The sequence below is a fragment of the Falco naumanni genome, chromosome 5, assembly GCF_017639655.2.
Source record: "Falco naumanni isolate bFalNau1 chromosome 5, bFalNau1.pat, whole genome shotgun sequence".
NCBI lineage: Eukaryota > Metazoa > Chordata > Aves > Falconiformes > Falconidae > Falco > Falco naumanni.
The window spans coordinates 85885771-85909616 of NC_054058.1; the positions used below are offsets into that span (position 1 = coordinate 85885771).

At 39.6% G+C, this 23846-nt stretch overlaps 1 protein-coding gene across 2 annotated transcripts in view; it reads left to right on the forward strand.

Annotated features, from left to right (window-relative positions):
* Window positions 1-23846, forward strand: part of MAPK12 (mitogen-activated protein kinase 12) — a 42431-nt gene that overhangs the window by 16285 nt on the left and 2300 nt on the right. For both annotated transcript variants that reach the window (XM_040596452.1, XM_040596453.1), the window contains exons 5-11: window positions 11030-11059; window positions 12726-12773; window positions 17497-17611; window positions 18280-18351; window positions 20500-20579; window positions 21365-21443; window positions 22977-23150. In XM_040596452.1, the coding sequence (XP_040452386.1) occupies window positions 11030-11059; window positions 12726-12773; window positions 17497-17611; window positions 18280-18351; window positions 20500-20579; window positions 21365-21443; window positions 22977-23150 (598 nt within the window). The remainder of the gene's footprint in view (window positions 1-11029; window positions 11060-12725; window positions 12774-17496; window positions 17612-18279; window positions 18352-20499; window positions 20580-21364; window positions 21444-22976; window positions 23151-23846) is intronic.

Genomic DNA, 23846 nt, shown 5'->3' on the forward strand with positions numbered 1-23846 from the left:
CTAGTAAACCATTATGGGGAGCTACAAATACTTATCATTTGACAGCAGGATAAAATTTATCTTGCCTTGTCTAGTGAAAGTAATGACATTCTACATTGTTGTTGTTAAAGCAGTTGTTCTGTGATGATAAATGTTATCTGGTTTTTTTTTTTTGTATGATTGTTTCGTCTGTGGCTTTTTTCAAGCAAAAAGAAAAGTTAATCATTCAAGATCTATGTAGTACGCTGTTCCAGGATGGCCTTGATTTCCATATTTAAGTACACCAGAAAGTCCCTGCTGTGATTTTTAGTTGCATTCTTCCCTGGTAGTTGATTTTGCTGCTGCTTTGCTTTACCTCTTACTGTGACTAGTTGGAAAGCATAGAGGCTAAGAATGAAACCACTGCTGAGTTCAGAGGCAGGACTTCCCTTGACTTGAGCCCTCAGCTATGTCATCAGCTTCAAATTTCTCTAACTGAAAATGATTCCGTGGCTTGCCAATACTGGTCTGACATACTGTTGCTAAGGCACTCTGCACCTAACTTGTTCTAAGTGGAGTATCTTTCTGTGCTCTTCTGAGGAGCATATATATATGTGTGTGTATATATGTGGGATTGGGTGTGTATGTGGATACATGTGTGGATATGTATATTTATACCATACTTATATGTATATATACCATATGTATGTATGTACCATACATATCTATCAACCTGCAGGCGTGGTATTTTGGGGTGAAAGTCTGATGCTGAAAGGAACTGTGAGCCCTATTTGACTCCTAGTGCTCTTGCTGGTTTTGGGAAGTGTTCAAGGACCACAACAAGCGTTGGTTTGGTCCCTGTGTGTTAAAAGTGAGTTCTGTGAAGTACTAAAGCTCATTGCTAAATTTAAATAGATAAGTCATTGGGATTATTTCTATATTGAAATCCTTTCTGATCCAGATGTCTGAATGTTTTCTGTGAAATTGAAAAGTATGTGTCCTTTGCATGATGTTCATGTAAAGAGTCTCTGAAGTCTCCCAAGTCTTGGCCAGCTTTGATAAAGAGGAAGGACTGTGGATTTTTAGTGACAAATCTGAGTGTAGGGTGGCTGAGAGGAGCACAAATAAATCACTCACGAGTCCAAACTAATAGGCACCTGAATTAAACAGCTGTGAAAGATGTCAGAATGGACTCCACTGAAAGAAAATAACTTTTTAATGCCTTTTAACAGACTTGCGGAGATTGAAAGGGACCTCTGGAGACTGTGTAATCCAACACGCCTGCACAAAGCAGGGTCAAACTGAGCAGGCAGCTCAAGAGTTTGTACAGTTGGGTTTTCGGTATCTTCAAGGTTAGAGATTCCACAGCCTTTCTGGGCAACTTGTTCCAGGGTCCAATGTCCCTTACAGCAAAATAAGTTTTTCTTATGTTTAAATGTAAATTCCTGTGTTTCAGGTTTTGCCCACTGCCTCTTGTCCTTTCACTGGGCACTACTTAAAAGTATCTGGTTCTGTCTTCTTTACTTGCCTCCATCAAGTATTGATGCACATTGATAAGATGGACCATGAGCCAGCTAAACAATCCTGGCTGTTGCAGGTTCTCCTCTCAGATCAGATGCTCCAATCCCATAATCTTCTTTATGGAGCTTCACTGGATTTGCTTCAGTGTCTGTCTTTAACTGGGAAGCCCAGTGCTGTACACACGTGTGTTTCACCGGAGCTGAGAAGAGGGGAAGGGTCACCTCCCTCAAGTTGCTGGCAGTCCTCTGCCTGATACAGGAGGTTTTTGGTTGTCTTTGCTGCAAGAGCATATTGCTTACGTTAAATTTGTCCACCAGGACCTCCAGGTCCTTTTCTGGCCAGCTTGTACTGGTGCATGGGGTTATTCCTGCCCAGGTGCAGGATTTTGTTGAACTTCCATGGGTTCCTGTCAGCTCATCTCTTCAGCCTGTGGAGGTCTCACTAAATGGCAGCACAAACATCTGGTGTATGAACATTCCTCTCAGTTTTGTATCGCTTGCTGAGGGTGCACTCTGTCCTGTCATCCAGGTCAGTAAGGAAGATGTTAAACAGGACTGGCCTCAGTACTGACCCTAGGGGGGATACTGCTAGCGATGCGCCTCCAGCTGGACTTCCTGCCACTGATCACAACCCTTTGGTCCAGGTAGTTCAGTCTGCCTCACTGGCCATTAATCTAACTCGTACTTCCTCTGTCTATGAGGGTGTCATTGGAGAAAGTTTCAAAAGCCTTGCTAGAATCAAGGTAAACAAACCTTGACTGCCCTCCCACCATCTGCCAAGTCAGTTGTCTTATCATAGAAGGCTAACAGGTTAATAAGGCACGATTTTTCCCCTTTGTAAATCCATGTTGACTACTGTCATCACCTCCCTGTCCTTGTTACATTTGGAAATGGTTTCCAGAATTATTTGCCCATTACCTTCCCAGGGCATGAGGTGTGACTGACTGGTCTTCCTCTTCCTCCTTGCCCTTTTTAACAACACAAAATTTGCTTTCCCATCGTAAGGAACATCTCCAGATCACCATGACCTTTCACATGGCCTCACAATGACACTGGCCAACTTTCCTTAGCATTCATGAGTGCATCCATTCCATTCGGGTCCAGGGACTTGTGTTTGTTTAAATGTTCCCTAATCTGATCCTCCTCCACCAAGGGTAAGTCTTCCTTGCTGCAGACTTTCCCAATGGTCTCAAGGATCTATGATTTGGCAGATGTTACTAGTAAAGACTGAGGGAAAGAAGGCATTGAGTAGCTTGGCCTTTTCCAAGCTGCTGTCACCTGATGCTCTGCCCTGTTCAGCAGTGGGCTTGTGTTTTCCCTAGTTTCTTCTTGCTCTTGATGTGCATGTAGAAGCCCTTCATATTCCCTTCATGTTCCTCAGCAGGTTCAGCACCAGGTAGGTTTCGTCTTTTCTAACTCCATCTCTGCACACTTGGACAGTGTCTCTACATTCCTGCTGGGTGACCTGGCTCTGCTTCTGCCTCAAGTATATGTCTTTTTTATGGTTTGGTTTCCCTAGGAGCTCTTTGGTCATCATGCCAGCCTCCTGCCACCTTTGCTTGATTTTGTCTTCTACTACCTGTTTTTGTAATGTGCTGGCATTTTACACTGTGAAATTATGAAAGGATTCATAAAGGCTAGAAGGGACCATTCAGATTTGTCTAGTTTTGAACTGTGTAGGAAAGCTTCATCTTGCAGCTCTTCTAGTAACTGGCGACTTAGCTGGAGCATGGTGTCTGGGAAGAATAATAATGTGAAATATTCTTATACTTGAACAGAAAGTATAACCAGACTCCATCCTTAAGTTAGTTGTTGGGCTTCTTCATTCTTTTTTTTTTTTTTTTCTTCCTCCAGAGATAACCCTAACTGTAAGCCCAAGTTAAGCCTGACTGTTAATCTCCCCACGTTTTCTCAAAAATAATGATTATATTCATCTATATTTTATCTCTTGGATCTTATACTTTTGTGGAATGCAGAGCCAACAGCTGTAGCAGAACAACATATCTTTGAATTTTACTGACTCTCATAAAGATGATTCTGAAATAATTTATTAGCTGTCCTATGCTTTGTATGTTTTTCTTCTTCATCTTTATGCTAAATACTGTTTATTATTGCTACTACTTTTTTCCTTTATTTGGCTTTTTAAAAATGGACTGTGGTTATTGAATTTTGTATCTTACAACACAGAAAGAAGATACTCTTTAAGCTCTGTGTCTGTCTATAACCTATATCAGTGATGTGATGCTTCTTGGTCTAGTTTAGTACTACAGTTATTAAATTACAGTGTTTGCTTTTTGGGTGTACACAACTGTTCATCTTAAAAAGGCTACTACTTTTTTATTATTTTTTTCTTTTGGTGACACAATTCCAAGAGAATAAAGACCTTGACCTAGCTCTGCAGGCTTCAGCCAGGCTCTCCTGCCAGTGATGGCCATTTAATTCCTTTTGCTGCTCTGGAGACGCATGCTGCAATGAGGCTGTGGAACTGCACTGTCTGGAATTGAATGTCATTCCTTGGCTGCTGCTTGCACTGTATAATTTTGGTTTTACAGTCCTGTGCCTGCAACATACGACATATGAGCAGGCTTTCTGCTGCACTCATACAGAGATAAGTGGAGTCAGTGTACTAGAAGGTATGTTGTACAGGGATGTGCCTGTGCAGGGCTAGTATAGAACTGGTTTTGATACAGGAAGGTCTGGTACATCCATCAGGATGCTGATTCTTCCAGATCTATATTTGCATTGCCAAAAACTATTAAAAATAAATAATATCGTGGGATAGCATGCTGTTCCTGTACAGGAACATCAGGAACAGCATAGCCAAGATTCTTTTGTCTCTCAGTACTTAACAGGTACAGAAGGGCAAGTAAATTGTTTTACTTCAGTCACAAAACTTAGTAAATGTACTTTGTTGTGGACTCCTGCATTATTAATTTATCTTTGACCCTACCTTGGATTTTGTGTTCTTCATTTAGCAGATTTTCACTCACATAGCCTTTTACATATGCTAAGTAATTATCCTTTTTATTCTGCAGTTGTGCATTTAAATGCTGTAGTTCTTATTTTACAAATGCAGAAACTAAAGCCAGTTTTGGGGAACTGGCTTTATTTAAACTACTGGGAATTGACCTCTGATCCGGGCTTTGAATGTGGAGTTATGATTTCAGTTTTGTAGTTAGTTCCCTAATTACAAAGCCATGTCCTATTAAGTGTTTCCTCAAGGACTGTAGCAGTGGAGTGGTCTGTTTAGTTGCAGGCAACTGTCTGGGAAACAGGTTTCCAGTAGAGGCATGCTATTCACCAGAGATGAACAACATCATTTGGGCTAATTTTACAGGCAAGCAATATATGAACTGTAAAAAATTAGCTTGAGTATAGTGGAAAGGATGAATAATGAATTTAATTCCAGTGAAGTGGCTTAGAAATGTATTTTGGTCCTAGTGGACTAGATTATCTCACAAAGACCAATAGAGTGGAGTTTGTGAACCCCAAAGGTTGACACTGAAGCCTGCTGCATCAGTAAATGTGGAAGGCAAGTGGAGCAACTGCGTGTGGTTGACATACAGCTGAAGAAAACAGAGCAGGAATTAAAGAGGATGTATTGGGCTTGTATGGCAGGGTTTAGTAGTGGGGGGCTGCGGGAGAAGACACGGAGAGCTGCCTGCATGTCAGACAGAGCCAGTTCCAGCTGGCGCCAAGATGGACCCGCTGCTGGCTAAACACAAGCCCGTCAGCAATGTTCGTGGCACCTCTGTGATAACAGATTTAAGGAGGGATAAAAAACACTGTGCAGCAGCTGTGAGAGAGGAGTGGAAAATGCAAGAGAAACAGCCCTGCAGAGGCCAAGTTCAGTGAGGAAGGACAAGGAGGAGGTGCTCCAGCTGCCAGAGCAAAGATTCCTCTGCAGCCCATGGAGAAGACCATGGCACAGGTTGCCACCCTGCAACCCATGGAGGACCACATCAGAGCAGATACCCACACTGCAGTCCATGGAGGACCACATGCTGGAGCACATGGATGTGCCCTGAATGAAGCTGTAGCCCACAGAGAGCCTGTGCTGGAGCAGGCTCCTGGCAGGTTTTGTGGCAAAACCTGTGGCTCACGGGGGACCCACACTGGAGCAGTCTGCTCCTGAAGGACTGCACCCTGTGGAAAGGACCCATGCTGGAGCAGTTCATGAAGGATTGTGTCTCATGGGAGAAACCCCATGCTGGAGCTGGGAAGAGCATTAGAAGGAAAGAACAGCAGAGACAACATGTAATGAACTGATTGAAATCCCCATTCTCTTCATCCCTCTGTGCAGCTCAGGGGGAGGATGTAGAAGAGTCAGGAGCGAAGCTGAGCCTGCGAGGAAGAGAGGCATGAGGGGAAGGTGGTTTTAGTTTTGGGGTCTGTTTCAAACTATCTGCTATTAAATTGGCAATAAATTAAATTAGTCTTCCCCAAGTCCAGTCTGTTTTGCCTGTGATGGTAGTTGGTAAGTGAATTCCCTGTGCTTGTTTCGACCCATGAGCTTTTCCATTTTATCTTCCCCCCCCGCCCCTAATGAGGAGGGAGAATGAGAGAGTGGCTTAGTGGGCACCTGGTGGCAGCCAAGGTCATCCCACCACAGAGGAAGAGAGCAGGAAGGTTTTGATGTTCCCTGCTATTCCCAGGATTTTATTAAAATGAGAGCAGTTCTCATTCCAGTTACAAGGCAACCGGCAGGGATGCTGAGGTAGTCTTACTAAACTGGTGTCTCTGGTTTCTGTAACTGTGTTAGACCTTCTGTAAGAATTAAAGACCACCTGTTTCACCTGAATGTTTTGTCTCTTCTCCCACATTCTTGAGAGCACAACTGTACTTACCTCAAAATCACCAGCAAGAAATGAGACATTATTCAGCTGCTAGACTCTGATGTTTTGTCATTTCCTATTGCATAGTGGACATTTGAGAACAGACTTCACTGTATCTGTTCCATTTAATTTTGGTTTCTTCTTTATAACCAATTCATCCAGGCACAATAATACACCTAGTTGGCTATATCTTTAAGAAATAGTAGTTGTCCAGTGCTTGAGGGACATTCTTGCAGTACTGTCTGTGGTAGGAAGTGAGTTAAACTGAAACCAGTATTTCTAGCATGCAGAGAAAAAAAAAATAGGTCAGTAATTTGTGTCTTCTTTTACAGATATCAGTAAGTTAGCTGTTTAAGAAAGGGTCTGCCAAGTTTTTTGTGAAAATCTTGTGCTTTGTAAGGTCTGCTGTATCTGGATTAAAGACAGCCCATCTGTGTTTACTTAGATTGCTTTTTTTTTTTTTTTTTTTTTGGTTGGGGGCCGGGGGGGAAGCATACACTTAGCTAGTGCTCAGTTGAGTCATTATAAGCAAAAAATACTTGCAACACCTGGGAAGGAGGAATATGCCACTCTGTAGATCTTAGTTGTAAAACACTTTCAACTTCCCAAGCTTAGGCCCTCATTTTTATAATGCATATTACATATTTTTTTTCCATCTTTTAACTTTGATAGACTCTGTTTCTGGGATGGGGGTTGGTGTTAAAGATGTTACCTGCAATATGCTTTTGTCCTTTTTGTAAAGTACGTAAGTGCTTTATGGTATCTGTATTTACATCTGGTCAAAAGCAAGAAAGCTGTTCATCATTTTTGTCACATTGCATACTTCTATTGTAACAACCTGTTTACATGTGGCAGTTAAATGCATGTGGAAAAAACTGCATGATTAATGCATTGTGAAGGGGTAAGAGAGATTTTTGCAAAGCCCCCAAGTCAGTTCCTTAGAGGCATCGTTTCTACATTCTAGCTGTAGACTGGTTCTGGATTGGTTGTATACTGAAATGCTCAACAGGCTTGATTTTTTTGTATATAAATTCAGGTCAATAGAAAGTTCATACTGAGTTCAGGAAGATTTGTATCAAGCCCGCAGGTCTTTGCTCTTTAAGTCTAAACAGTCCTTGTTTGTCATTATTTTCTGTTCTTATCATTTTACTGTTGTCTTTCTGTAGAGAATGAAATACTCATTTCCTTTCTTTCAGGAGCCTTGAATTTATCAGAATTTAACTTCATCTGCAGTAGGAAAAAAAATAATGCAGTTTGACTGACCTGCCTCCCCTTTGTCTGTTTCTTAGTTGGGCCTTAGCCTGGCATTACATTTTATTTAAGTATGAACTTGCAACTTGGAAGGGCTTTCATCATTTTTTTTATTTGACAGGAAAGCTGTGTATTGTCAAAGAGTACAGAAGACAAGCTGAACATAAATGTCTTTGTGTAGGTGGAAAGGGGCTGGAGCTTCCAGCACTTTCAGCCTTGGGTCCCTCTTCTGCAGGAGTGCCAGTTGGGTTCCTGTTCATATAGAGGTCTGGGGAGATGGGTGGCTGTATTTGGGAATGGGTGGATAGCTCTTGGGCCATACAAACACCTGTTCAAGCTTCGTTTACCATCCTTATGGTAGTATTTACCTGCTGTAGTTCTCTCCTGTTGTCATCTCTATTTACTGTCTTTTGTTCACATTTATATTGTATTTTCTGCTTTGCTTTCCCTTCCCCCTCTTACCCATTTCCTCTTCAGTATTTCTTTCCGTGCCAAATCGCTCATTTTCATTTTGCATGCTGCCTAGAGTACTTTTTCCTGAGTCTTTTCTAATTCCCTTTTGATTAGCTTTTTATTTTGTGTAGAGATTGCATATACAGACAAGAATGCTTAGAATTTAGACAACTGCTGGATAACTTCCTAGCACAATCTGAAGCTTGCATTCAAGGACTTATGCATGCTACCAGAAATTGTCTTTAGGGTAATGCAAAGAGCTCCTCCTGTGCTCCAAAGCATTTTGCTCATGTTAACTGGCTTCTTGAATCAAGTATTTTTCAGGTGAAGTGGTAATAACATTGTGAAGGATAAGTTTGCTCTGGTCTAGATGTTTTTGCTATGTTAAGAGTGAAAAGTCTGTCAATAAATGAATAATTTAATGAGGAAAATCAGTAAGAATATGATCCAGTTTCAGAAGGTTTTTGAACTGAAATGGAAAATTCTGAACAAGGTTTGGTGTTGCTCCAGTGCCGCTACCTGCCAGGAGATAATAAAATGGAGTTTAAAAAATACTGCTAGTGTTAAAGAAACACTGCAGCACAGCACCAGTATTTCAGCTTACAGAAAGACTGATGTGTACATTAGCACCAGGAATAAGTGCTATTTCATGTGATCTCAGTAGTGTTGTATTAAGAGGAGTGTTTAGAAAATTTAGTTCTCCCCAAACTGTTAACATTATTTTGATGCTGTGAGAACAGTCAGGAAACCTCCAGTGGGGTGAGAACACCAGCAAAACCACCCTCTTTCCCCCGAGATGGTGAGTTTAACTAACACTCTGAAGGGTGCAGTCCTTTTAATTCCAGTTTCTACATGCCACATTCTTAGGTGCAGAAATTCTGGGGTCTGCCAATTATTTCCTTACTGTGTACAGTCATACCAGCAAAAATATCCTCTAGAGTATTTTAAGCATCTGCTCTGGAAAATCAAGAGCCTTCAGTAAGAAGACACTGAAATGGTTTAGAGTGCAAGTAGTCACTGTGTCACCCTTGATCAAGATGGCTATTGGCAGAAGACATCATCTTTTTCTTCATTTATTGGGAGTCTAACAGATGCATTTCTTTAACAATAAATAAATAAAAAAAAAAAGCCCCTGTATCCTCTCTGGTCTTCATACAAATGACAAACTTCCTTTTTCTTTGTCTGGTTCCTCCCATCCCAATTCACTTCATGCACATCCATGACAGAGACAACATTTGTAGTTCTTCATTTGCTGTAGTGCTTTTACAGCCTACATTCTGGGAAACAGCCCTGCACCCTCGGCCCCTTGTGTCTGCCCCAGGAAAATCCTGTGAACTGCTTTGGCATTTCCTACAGGTGATGTTACACCTGGCCTCTCCTGCAGTAATGTGTAGCAGGAACTGGTCCTACCACAAATGCCAAGACCTGCATGGACTTGGGCACAGCAGTCAGCAGTGTGCCCGTGTGGCAGAGGAGCCCTGCCGCAGTCTGGGCTGGATTGGGGAAACTGTAGGCACAGGGTCAAGGGAAATGATATTTTTCCTTCTTTTCAGAACCTTCAAGACCACATCTGGAGCGATGTGTCAGGTCTAAGAGAGGAAAAAGTACATCTCAGAGATTTTATTTTTGTTCAGTCGCTGCGTTAAAAACTCAGTGCCTTAAATCCAGATCTTGCGCTGCTTAGGTTGTGTGGATTTTTTTAAGTTTGGAAACCTAAGTCTGAAGCACATTGGATCTGTATGAGGAAGTTGGCTTTGGTCTGTAGATTTCCGCTCTTTTCCCTGGTCCCCTCATCAGGTGGACTATGAGGATCCCTTTGCAGAGGGACTGTTGCATTTACAAGGTTCATTCTTCATCTTCATGGCTGCTGGGAAGAAGACAATGGTTGCTGGGGCTGGTTGGCAGTTACCCTGCAAAGATCAGTGCTTCTGTGCATCTCTGTGATGCCATGCTGACTGTCCCTGGTTGGTCTTTCCTGGCTCTGACATCTGGTTCCCAGTAAGTGTTTTCCCAGTTATTGTTCCATTCTTTAGGGTAAAATAAAATGAAAACTCACCAGATGAAGCTGGTGAAGATTTGCATCTCATCCACCTTTTCTGGGGACTTTTTAAAAAAGTCTTTGTTGTTCTTGTGTGGTTTAGCATCAGTAGTATGAGCTGCCATCAGTAGTGAAGTGAACAGTACCAGCACATCCCTGGCTGCTCTTGGAAAGCATGTCCTTAGTTCAGGACAACTTTCTGCATTTCAGTCCTTGCAAAATAGATGCCTATGTCTGAACTAGTTACTAGAGGCTCTTTTTGTTGTCCATGGTGGCAGTCATAGGTGCAGGCATCTATTTGCAGACATACATTTATATGTATTTGGTCAGGTGTCTTCACAAAAGAGCTAGTGCTAGGTGTGCAGTTGGTTGGTTGGACTTTTGGGAACCTTTAAATAGGTCCCTGGAAGGGTGGTGAAAATGTTCAGGTAAAGGAGAACGTCTTTTAACATGGCCTGTCCATGCTGCACTGAGTACTGCAGCATGTAGTGAGGCTTCTCAGCTAGGACCTTGACTGGCCTGCATCCTGGTCTTAAATGTTCTCTTAAAACTGAGTGTTGCTGGAGCATAGGAACATAAACTGTGATGGCAGCACACCACAGACGTCTATTGCAAGAAAGCATTTCTGATATATAAAATAACAACGTTTATTTTGGTATAAGTGTAACTAGCAATGCCAAAAACTAACTGGAAATGGGATTTTATGTATGGCAAGATTTAGAAAAAAAATGTATGATCTGTTGCAGTACTCAAACTGATTTGGTGGTTTCTCATTATTGGGGGAGGGGAAGGGCAAAATGTTAATTTAATTATATGCGTGTTAAAAACATAGCTAAGATGATCTTCTATGCAATAAATAAACAATATCCAATTTTGATTACTTTAGCACCATGAAAAAGCACATTCTCCCCCACCTTAGGCAACTTCTTAAAGTCAGAACCTCATTAATGAAAATGTACTTTCTCTTTTTACAGTATATTCACTCATCAGGCATAATTCACAGGGTAAGTGGAGACAATATAAAAAATGTTTATATTTTGATAATGTGAGTAATGTTTATGTATAAGTATGCTCATAAATTCCTGAAATTGTAGTATCTCAGTTTGATGATGCCTTTGGTTTCTTTTTCAACTAGGAACAAAAGGTGGTATGGATACATCAGTGTAAGTTGGGTGCTCAGATTGCACTGAATACAGCTTAAATTTCTTAATTACTTAGATTTCTTAAATTACTATGTGAAGTTGAGTTGTAGGTTCCCAAAAGAGCAAATAGTGTCTAAATTGAGATAGATAAATGTTGTTTTTCTGGCTTATTTTTAAAAACAGTGTTTAAGTTGTTTAAACATCATGGTAATGTTCAAAGCTGGAGGAGTGAGAACATAGAAACTGAAATAATAATCTGAAAATTTAGAGCCTTCAAAACCTCATTTTTTTCTGAGAGAAATTAAGACCTGATTCTTTTCGGATCTCTGCTGTATCTAAAGTCTACTTAAAATTGCTTTTGCACTATGAAGGAGGAGTTCTGAATGATGCCTTCATGGTACCAAGCAGCATAATTTCCCCCAAAATTGCATCAGACAGTAGAAATTGGCAATTTGTAGTAAAATATCGGGAGCACCAGAGAAAGTGCACATTGTGTAGTAGCTTTAAGCTGGACATCGAAACTATGCAAACTACCAAAATCATGTAACAAACTGATATTTTTATTTCTACAACTGCTGTGATCATAGTCTAAATTTACAGTTGCTTAGACTTTTTCTAAGCTCCCTCTTGATGGCTCTTGAGCTTTTTTGGTTTCATTACAGTTCTTTGCACCAATTTGTTTCTCTTCAAGGCCCCTCTGATCTTAAAACATCTTTGCATAAAACAGGTGGATGCCTGTGAAAAAGTTCAAAGAGAAGATTAAACCTAATGTGCTAAAGTGTGTCAAACAAAGGTTTGACAAAGCTGAAGAAAAATTTATTTCTGATTTTTTCTTTCTCTTTTTAACTGTGAATGTCTAAGATCACTGATGTTGCAGAATCTTCTTAGTCATTGCCAGTACTCTTCCCTTTGCTGCTAAACTTAGAAGTGCAACTTTTGAAGATCATTAGAAGTCTCTACAGTAGCTAAGGAGGCTTAAGGGAATATTTTTCTTCATGTTGCAGTCTCCACTCAATTGATTTCATTAGGAAATTGATTTTCCCACAGAAGAGAACATAGGCTTTTATGTAAAATCTTGTTTGATTACTTCAGTACTCTTTCTAAGTCTACTAGGGTATGGAACCTTTTTAAAGTATGTTTTGATATGCAGTAGGTACAGTCCAGAAATACATGTGTGAATCCTTAACTTTGTGGAGTTAGTATTAAATGCAACAAATTTTTGTCCAAACCCCACCAACGGTAAGATGAGTGAGTTCCTTCGCTGGCAAGTATTTTCCTGACTTGTAGCAGAAGAAAAGATGATTTGTCTGGGTGGAAAACGTACTGGAAAAAAACCCAAATATATGGAAGTTTCTATCTTTTGTTTCTGTTATTTGTTATATTTTCTAATTTAGATTTATTACATCATTTTACCTGTTGCCGTTCAAAGTAGTTGTATGAAAACCATTAAACCTGAAAGAAAGAAAGTGTGCTTCATTGTGCTTGCTGTAAAATAAGTAAATAACATCCGTTTCAAATCTGATTACAGGATCTAAAGCCTGGAAACTTGGCAGTAAATGAAGACTGTGAATTGAAGGTAAGATATGTTTATTTGAAAAAAACAGAGGTATTAGAAATACACCACAGTAGGCAACAGGTGCAACAGCTGTAAACATGCTGGCTGGTTTCAGTGATGGGCCAGGCTTTCAGCCCATGGGCTTTGAGGGGTCATGGAGAAACAGGAGAATGGTGGAAAATGAAAGGGAAAAGGATCAGATGGGCAGTGGTAACAAGCTTGAAAAAAGTTAAGAGAGACTGCTCCTTATAAATATTTTCCCGTCACCACACTTCAGTCACCACAAGAATAATTAAATATTTATGTAAGAAATAAAGCCCTGGATACTGAGAATCTACTCACCTCCTATTTTTATGTCCTTGACTGACATAAACGTGCATTACATAAGAATGGCAGAGGCAGTGATTGATTTCAGAGATCATTCTGGAGCCAAGCACAAGAAATGGCTGTGCCTCAAGCTGGAAATGTTGCCCAGGATGTCCCAGCTGAAAACATCCAGTCAGCACAGAACACTCCAGGAAGCTGGTACCCAGGGTGAACAGCAGAGAGATGAGGGTTGATGCCAAGATGTAGAGGAGGATTTCTGGTGAGGACATCAGTGCCACAGGTTATTACATTCATGGCATCATTGGAGTGGTTGCTGACTTGGTCCTTCCAGCTGGGTGCAGGGCAGTACAAGAACTGAAACTGCTTCTGTGGGTCTGGCATTGATGGAGCAGTCTACGCTACAGCTGTGTGCCCATAGCAGAGACGTGTGCATGACAGTAAGTCACCCTTTTCCTGTGTGATGTGGATGTTGTAATTAATACTGGTACACTTATATATATAGTCACTCAACTAAAAATACTTTTCAAGAAAAAAACCATGTCATGGTTACAGTCGGGTAAAAGCTGTAACGTAGAACTGCTATCATGGTATGTTGCAGTTAATCACTTCAGAGAAGCAACAGAAGAACCATGTACTGCTCACCACAAACAAGAACATATTATTTCTTTGAAAGTGATACCTTCTGCACTGTTACAACTATCAGTAGTATCAGTTGCATGTAGATTGCAGTGTTTTTCGTAGCAGGAATATATTAGTTCTGCTTCACATTTTTTCTCAGTTGAAGTAGTAAGAAAACCAAATTCATTAAAGGGGAGACAATTCCTAATTCAGCCTCCTATAGTTCAGCTGTTAGCCATTTCTACAACTACACTGCAGGACAGGTGCATTTGATGGCATTTTTTGTATTATCTGGTTGTTACTTATGTGGAGTGGGGCGAGTACTGATGTGTACCATGACTTCCTTTGTCCTACCCACTGGGGCTTCCCTCCAAAGATGGGAGGAGGACGGTGCATACTCCCACCCCTTCCCAGTATGCAGACAGCTTAGCTGGCATGCACCCTTGGAGCCCACGGCTGTAACACCCACTGTGGAAAGTTGTCTGTTCTGAAGTGTAGGTATTGCCACTTCCTTGGAAATGTTCTCAGTAGAGTCCATCTGAGTGGTAATTCTTCTCTCCTGCACATTTGGCACCTCAAGCCTCCTTCTATATCATTGAACTGAAATACTGAATCTGACCAGTTCTGACTGCAGTTTCTTACATGTATTGGAAATCTCCTGAAGCCTGTTCCTGTTAGCGGATAACATTTGTACTTCAGAAATAATTGTGCAATGTACCCTGACCTAGCAAAAATGCATCTATGTAGTTGTGCAGAATGACCTTATAAAGAAAGCCATTATTTATTATGAAGTAGAATTATGTAGTACTCAACACTGCTTCTTTTAGGAATATAGTTTATTCTCTTGAATGTGGAGATGGTAGCCCCAGACTGCTTCCCATCCCCAGTTTATTCTTGTGTTTAAATTTTTTTATTAATTTTTAGAATTGTTTTTGTCACCTATCCTCTCTTAGCTCTAGCAATCTGAAAGGCTAGTCAGGGTTTTATAATTAATTACAAAATCAAGCCTCATCTCCTGTCCTGTGCTTGAATCATGACTGGCCTATACATCCTCAAAAAGCAACAGTAAATTTGAATGGGGGCTTCAGTGTCCTGATACGTAACTACATTTAGATCTAGTGGCCAAGGTTTCCTCCCTAAAAGAGGTGTAAGACTTTCTGGGAGTAGTTCAGATATATGGTAATTCCAGGTTTGATTAAATATTAAAAATTAACTCTGCAGGCTGGGAGAAGATGCAGAAGATGATCAAAGGTGATGAAGCATAAAATGAAAGTTGATGCAACACTGCAAAGAAGTTTTTTAGCATACATATATACAAACTATATACTTGCATGTAGCTGTTGTAATACAATTTTTCTCTCTTTGGAGACTGACCTGAATGTTGAGGGTCCTGTAATTTCAGAATTTTCCCTAAGACAAAAAGCCAATGTCTTCTACTGGCTCATAGGTGGTCAAATAGGTGAGTGGGTCCCAGGGTGATAGGGAAAAAAGAGAATCTAGAAAAAACAGTTGTCTGTCTCTTGCCACTGCCACCACCACCTCAAGCTGTGCAATTACATTTTGAGGTGCAGCCTCAAATGTCTAAGACATTCTTCACGATATGGTCACTGTATCTCCTTACTTAGCACAAATTATTTTTGTGTTACATTGGACATTTTTGAGCTTTTAGATACTGAGTCAAACAATTCTATATCGGAATACAGCTTTTTGAAAATGACAAGGAGAAAATACAGCATTAAGCTTTAGTTTTCGTTTCTTGACTCTCAGAGCAAAATTACTGTGTCCCTGGTTTTACAATAAGCTGTGATACCATGTGCAGAAGGAAAGAGCAAATTTGCAGTTAGGAGATACTGATTGTCAAAAGGCAACTCCGGTCTATAAAAAAACCCAAACTATAGTATGTTGAGAAGCGTGCATAAAAAATACCAAGGTGAGGATTTAACTGGGATCTCTTTTACACTGAAGGAGTTGAACTGACTTCCCCTGTGTGCATACATTTGGGTGCAGCGAGCAGGATGTGACCCTGCTCTCGGTGTGCTTTCCAAGCCAGTTTATGCAGGCACAGGACAATGCTGCCAGAGATAGTCCAACCCTCTTCCCCCATGTCTGTGCATTCAGCAGCTTCCCTTGCATCAGCTCCAATGGCGATGAGACTGTAGGCAAGCTGGAACAGTTCCTTGAATTGGCGATTAATTAATAAGTAATCAGTTTTATTTTTCACAATGAGCTTTCTGGCACCCTTATCTGATGTTCTCAACTGCTATTATAGGAATCAGAAAAGTGACAGTAAAGGATGCATGAGGGGAAATCACTGCCCTTCCTCCAGTCTCAATGTTTCAAGTTATTTTTGTTACTGAAGCAAGTGAGGAAAATTAAGTTTGCTGAAGAGAAGGGAGCTTATCCTTGAGGAGCTGAGGGAAATTTGCTCTCTCTATTATAATTCCTGCATTATAAAAAGGATTTTCAAACTTGCTCTGAAAATGTCTTTGAAAGTTCCAGCTGAAAAGTTGAAGATGGCAGTATAAGAATAACAGTTTCATGCAAAGACTGTTGTTGAAGCGGTACCATGTTAATACTAAGTACTAACAGGATACACTTGTTCCTGAGCCTAATGAATACGTAAATGAAAAGCAATCCTGAAGTTAATACGTAATGCACAAAAATTCTTGCTATCATTTTCTGCTTTTACAAAAATACAAACCCAATTTATATTTTAGCTGTTTCCAGCTCCAAGTGTCACAAGCCTTAGTATGGAAAATGCCTAAAAAGCTGTGACAGAATAGATGGTACCACATGTGGCTTTTGACCTGTTAAGTAAAACACCCTTTTTTTCCTCCACCCTGTCTCTGGTGTTACTGAGAAAACATAATGTGCACTGTATACCTAGAATAAATTTGAAAGCTGCATATAAAAGGGTATTTTGCTATTGCAAATATTTTGAGTCCAGTAAATTTTCGGTACCTAAAGGATCGGCTGTAATCAAGTGCATTTTATTCGTAAGAATAAAAATCTCTGCAGCCTATTCCTGTTTTTAAATTGGTAGGTAATCAGCAGTTATAGGGAAAACAAGGAAATTATGTTTGAAGTGTGGCAATAAAGATAGGCCATAACATTTTATACTCTTGATCTATGAATGAAAATATAATTTTCCTTTCTGTGAGTGCCAGGGAAAGGTGACTCTGTCTGGCAATATTTTGAAATGTTTGCCAGGGAGTGATGAAACTATCCTGAAATATTTAAAAATGTTTAATTACAGAGAGTATTACAAAAACATCACTGTTGGTATAGTAATGTGCAGGTGCTCCTACTAAAAACTTCTGCCCTGTCACTCTATATATACTATAGATAGATAGATAGCTCCTTACTCAAGAATATTATTGGAACACACTCTTGATTGTGCCACCTGGGATATGAGAGCAATGAACACTAAGACACGTGCTGTTCTTTTAGTCCTAAGATGATATGATGGTGGTTACATGGCCAGGGATTTTTTTGCATTGAGTGTGTCCAGTATATTTTTAATTAATAATTGAAGAATTTATTAATTTCTTTGCTGGTTTTACAGGTTTTAATGTTGCTATAGGAGTATCTAACTTGGAGAAAAAGATATTTGTAAAGCTCCTTGCTGCTTCTGTCTTGATTTTTAAATTGAGAACAAGACACTTCAGTGAGAAAAAGATGCAAAAATAAACCAGTATCTGCAGATTTCTCCAGTTCTTTTATTTTTCACATTTGTAAAGTCTGTATGAAAGAAATAACTAGCTGTCTGACCAGGATGTTTTTTGTGCTTCCACTACAGATTCTGGATTTCGGATTGGCAAGACATACAGACAGTGAGATGACCGGTTATGTGGTTACAAGGTGGTACAGAGCCCCAGAAGTCATACTTAACTGGATGCATTACACACAAACAGGTCAGCATCTCTTCAGAAACGTCTTAATAGAGCTAAAGCATTCACTGAATCAGGCAACCTGTAAGCAAGTATTTGTTTCTGAAGTGAATGAGAAATCAGAGGTGGAAATGACAGTATAATTATGCAAAGCTTCCTTGTAGATAAACTGCAGGTAATCGCTTGCTGGTTGTGAGTTTGGATATTTTTTTTGGTATATTTTCTGAGTAGCAGAAAGTACTAACGTGGTTGGAAAAAAGTGATATAAATGTATATGGATGTGACAGTCTGGTCCATGTTCTTGTGTTCTGCACTGACTGTCATCTTCCTGCAAAGATGTGCTGATTGTAACTCAGAACAGGCAGGGGAAAATGGCAGAAGGAGGGAATTCAAGTAACACTAGGATAACTACAGAGGTTTTTGGAAGAACTGAAAATTTACTTCCCACATGTATCTGCCTGTTACTGAGAAACTGATACTGCTTATTATCAGATTATCTCCAGTTTGCTAATTAGAAGGGCTGGTAGTTTTACCTAAACTGTCATCATACATGTCAAGGCTCTAATTTATTTTGTAACAGGCCATAAATGTAAATTCTACACTTATTTAAAGTATGTTTTAAATTAAACTTTATGTACATTTAAAAGGACAAGTATTCAGCAATTTAATGTGACTGTTGGTCTTTTTTTCAGTTGACATCTGGTCTGTGGGCTGTATAATGGCTGAGATGATAACAGGGAGGCCTCTGTTCAAAGGAAATGATCGTATCCTTCAGTGAATTTATGACAATCATGTAAGAAAATGATGAGAGGTTCTTATGTGACACAGTAGGTCTGTTCAAAAACTGATGAGCATAAATTGAAATGAAAGTAAAATGCTTGCACCTTTCTCATTAATCGGTTATTATCTGTACCACTTTTGCACATCTGCAAATTAAAACTTGTATTACTGATTTTTTTCAATAAAGAAAAAGAGGTGATCTTCGAATCACATCTCAGATCATCAGGTAAAAGATTCTGTGATGATAGAAAAGGCATATTTTTATTTTTTTAGTAATAGATTTCACAATTCCAGAACATGTACAGAAGATTCTGTTGTAGTATATGGACTTATGTGCACATGCTAGTCCATTTTATGCTTTTTGATACTTGTACCAAAACATGCTGTGTAAGTAACATCTAGTGAAATGTTTTACATTTACAGAAAACATCTAGGCCTATCATTTCTTTGCTGAAGAATTAAGAAAATAGTTCAGATTAAGCCATAAGTCAGCCCCAAGTGATACTTCATTGGCAGTAGTAGTTGTGCTAGTTAATAGAGGGTGGTGTTAACAGAAGACAGCAAGATTTTATCTTTTTTTTTTTTGTTTTCCAGCTTTGCATGTCTGACAGCTCAGCCTAATCATTTTGCACTGCTTTTCCCCTTGTGGAGTTCCAGTCAATAAATCACTTACCTGCAAGTACTTGTTTACAGAGTCACAGAATCACAGTTTTTTAATTTTAGTTATATTTGTATTTAAGTACTTACCTGTCGGACTAGGACCTCATTGCACAGAATCATATTATTAGTCTTGTTTTGTGAGGAAAAACATAAAAGGGGAAGATGGCATTCACCAAAAAAATGCCAGGGACTATGAAAAAGTAGAATACATCAAATTACTTCAGCCGTACAGATTTTAAGTACACATTAGTTCTTAACAAGAAAATACTAAAATGTCTGCCAAAGAACAGCCGTTGACTAACACGTAGCATTTCTCAACCAATGCTAACCTTGAGCATTCTGGTACATAAATAAGAAAATGAATGAGTCATCATTTTCAAGTTGCACTGTAAACGTAAGAGTGGAAAAACTAGTTAATTGGAGTTTCAGAGTTTTCAGAACTATTGGCTGAAGTTCTACAACCATGTGTTACAAAGGAAATTACCCCAGCATGCTACTTCTTGCTGGCCTTTGAGCATATGAGCCAGTATTATCTATTGTCAGGGAAATGCAGCTGTGGGTTCAGCTGTGGGTAGATAAATAAGAAAATAACTAATTTAAGGGGTTTTTCGTTTGCTGTTATGAATAGGTTATCCTGCAAACTTGGTATGGGATTTTGTTTATTTATTTCATCAGCATTACCCACCATTGCCTTTTTCTGCAGAGGTTGGTGGAATTCTTGTGTGCCCTAAGCTCTGCTCTAGCTTCTCATCTGCTGCTCTTGCCAGAGAAGCAAACGAGTCATAAGCTGTTCTCTGCAGCATTAGCCTCCTGTAAATATGGTGTTTCTTCTCTGAAACAGCTAACATTGCTCCTGATTAATCTGTGCTGGTTTAGGACACAGGAGGTTAGGGAGTGTTTTGATGTCTCAGCCACTCTTAGCATCTCAGCATCTGGAATCAAGCTAAGCATGCAGGAAATGAGGAGAAGGATTAATTTTATTCCTCTTGAAGTTTCTCAGTGTGGAGAAGAACTAACACAGACTGGTTTCCTCTGATTTTTGTTCTGTTTATCATACCACTGATGTTCCCTGTGACTTCTGCCTCTATGTCACCTAAGTATTGGATAGACCAGGGCAATGCATGCAATACGTGTGTTGATTGTTCAGATACTTCAATACTTTTGGACTGATTTTGACCAAAAATATGGAGGAGGCCTGATGATATATATTAAAGGAGTTTGCAGATGATTCGATTATGTGTTCACAAGTTATAGGATATCAGAAATAGGATCTTTTATTTCAGGTGCTTTCAGTATCTTTGCCTTTTGCAAGAAAAATGGAGAACTTTAATCTTACCTTTTATAAATCTTCCGTTCAGTCATTGCACTGTGATTTTTGCTTTTTTTCTCCCATAGCAAAGAAACGCACAGGTTTTGCAGGGTGCTTAGTTTTCTTGTGGTGACAGACTTCGTTCCTTATTTCTGGTATTCAGATCTGGACCAACTCACAGAAATAATGAAAATAACGGGTACACCTACTCAAGATTTTGTTCAAAAACTGCACAGTCAAGATGTGAGTATTCTGCTTTGTCAATTGGTTTTACATGTCTTAATTTTACTTAAGCCTTGCTCAGTTCTTAGACTGGCTGAGGTAATATGGGTTGACTACTGAAATGGCCCCTGGTGGTACATCTCTGCCTTGAAGTGCTTTACACACCCAGAATACTACTGGAGATTGGGGGGGGAGGGGGCAGAAAAGGATCAGAACACTTGAAAAATCCATATGTTTAAATACTTCAAAGTTTCCAGTATGTACCATACAAACAGTTGATCTGGTGCAATACTGCTTTTATTGGAAATGTACTGAAAACATGAACGTGTTCAGAAATGCAGCTGTTTGCAGATGTCTCTTGACTTTCTTCCTATTCTTACGTGGATGTCCTTCTAGAATCCATAAGCCCCTACTATAAAGAACCTAAAATTATTCATTACACTAACTATATAATTTAAATATTAATGAATTACTGTGTAAGGTTCATTTCTAGAGATTCCTGTAAACTCATCATGACATTCTTTCAAATGATGCATACATATTTATTCTAATTAATATATTACATATGGAGCACTAATAATTAAAGCTTTACATTGTTATTTCTCAACCACAATTTTAAGGCTTGGTTTAAAAAAAAAGTTTCTTTCAACAAGAAGGTGAAATATAATCAGGGTTTATGACTCCCCCAAAAAATTAATTTGTACAATGTGCTATCAGAGCGTTGTTGAATTGCCTATTCAGCATATTGTTAATGTCACAGTACAAAGGTGGCAAAGATCTAATTTAATATCCATGTTTCTTTTAAGGCAAAAAACTATATCAAAAGCCTTCCAAAAGTCCAGAAAAAAGATTTTGCATCCATCTTGAAGTATGCGAATCCTTTGGGTAAGACAGTTTCTGTGGATGTGTACAATTTGTCTAGTTCTTGTGTTTGCATTGGAAGCAGCAGCAGTATCGGTCGTGTGATAGGTTATGTGATAGTTCTTGTGCTTTTCTATCTCTTGCTTTCCATAATTCGTAATTTTGATTGTAGTGGCTGAACTTTGCCAAGTTTAGACACTGCCAGAAATCAGATGTTTCTTAGAAGCATCAAAAAAAGGTATTTTGCATTTTAGGCTTTGATCCAGCATCTGCTTAATGGTTTTACTGGAGCAGCTTTCTCAAGAGCCCTGTGAGATTAAATATATGTAATATTTTTTTTCTCTGTATTCTATCTGAAATATAATTCTGAAAGCTCAGTCTGATCTACAGTTGAAATGCAAGCAAATAGAAAGCGGACATTTTAGTCATGGACTTAATACATCCTGAGAAACATCTGTGCATTCCTGAGAAGCACTGGCTTGGATTTGACAGATATAAACAGCCAAAAGAGCATACCAAGTGTGCATAACTGTGACATGACCCAAAGCAGCCAGAGCTCTGAGATGGCTTTGCCCAAACCTTATCCGTTCCCCAATGACCTGAACACTCACAAAGCCAGTTTTATTAGAATATAAATAAGGATAATTGAAGTTTCTTAGTTTAAGAAGTTAAAATTGTATGTTCAGATACAGAAGAAATAAACATGATTAATAAGCACCCTGACTGCATGGTTAGCTCATTGACCTTCTTGGCTACAGCAAACTACAGATTTCCATTTAGTTTTTAGGACATTTCTTCCTGTCACCTCTGTGGCCATCTGGCTACTCCTTACATAGAGAACAACTGCTCATGGTCTGGGAGAGAAGGCTGGAGAGAACCCATGACATGGCAAGCAGGGGTTGCAGTATCCTGTCCACACTGCTGCCCCTTCTTTTCAGCTGCTCCACCCAATCCAGGAACGTTCTTTCTTCATATCTGTTTACACTAGCCCATTTTGACAGTCTAACAGTGGACCCGATCCAAAATCCACTGGAGAGGAACATACAAGATTTTCATGGATTGTTTTGGCTAAGGTTGAAAACACACAGCAGATAAAGTCAGTGCTGGGATTCTGCGCGTGAACAACTAACTTCTCTTAGTGAGCTTCAAAGTGTACTTGGGCTTGGATTTGATCACATACAGAGCAATTCTGATTAGCTCTATGCCCACCTGTTCACTCTGCTGCTGTCAGGTTATGATGCACCTTAGAACCACAACACAGTGGCAATGATGAAAGACACCTGGGAAAGCCCCAAGCTCAGTGGTCCTGGAGCCAGAAGCTGAGAAGTCGTTAGCTGAGGTAATGTGGCTGTAATTGCATCCAGAAGCAAGGGAGCATATCTGCTTGCTCACAGCCCTGTTTTGTCACACACATGGGCCTCACTGGCTATAGAATGAACACCCAACGATTCTGCTTTTTAACTGTGTATTTATTTGAAATATCTCCAGGGCAACATTACTGTGTACAAGCTGGAATCAATGGCTTGATTTGAATACACTGTGTTTTCTGTGCAATAGCTGTAAACCTTTTGGAGAAGATGCTGGTGCTGGATGCAGAGAAGCGAGTCACAGCAGCTGAGGCTTTGATGCATCCGTACTTTGAACCAATTCATGATCCTGAGGAAGAAATTGAAGCTGAGAAATATGATGACACGTTTGATAATATGGATCTTCCACTAGATGAATGGAAGCGTGAGTTCAGTTTTGTGATCTTTTAAAAAATAACTAGATACAAAGGTCATCCAGAAATAGGAATGTTCTCCTTCACAAATTACTTTCCCTGCTTTTGATTGAACAGAGTAAATAGACAGCATTAAGATAGAGAAATGCTACTGATAAGCCAATGTTCCTCTTATTAAGTCCTCCTGGAATGATGCCTAAAGGTTTCTTCTTTGTGTCGTAATGGAGGTCCTTCTTCAAGTGTCTGTCCTCCCATCTTCTGCAATGTAGGAAAGAAACAGTTTCTGTAACATGTTTCTTCCACTGGATAGAACAGGCAAATGGATTCCTCAACTGTTGGCTGTGCAACATTTGCTAGCCTTAATTTTAGGTAAGATTCTCTCAGGGAGAGAAAATGTACCTATCTCAACAGAGATTTAAATCTGAATCTATTTTTCATCTAACATCAGAGGTTTGTATTTTGGCTTATAAGTGAGAATGTGACTTTTAAAGCTGATCTGCTCAGTAACTCTTTCTGAGGACATTGTCCACTGTACTGTAAAGTTAATGCTCGCATCCTTTTGAAAGCACCTATACAGTATTTCAGTATTGGGCTGCTTCTTCAGATCTGACATGGTGAAAAAATGATCCTTAATTCCCTTACTTTTTGTATTCTTTCTCTCTTTTACCTGAAGAGGTCTCTCCCTGACTAGATCAGAGCCTAACCGT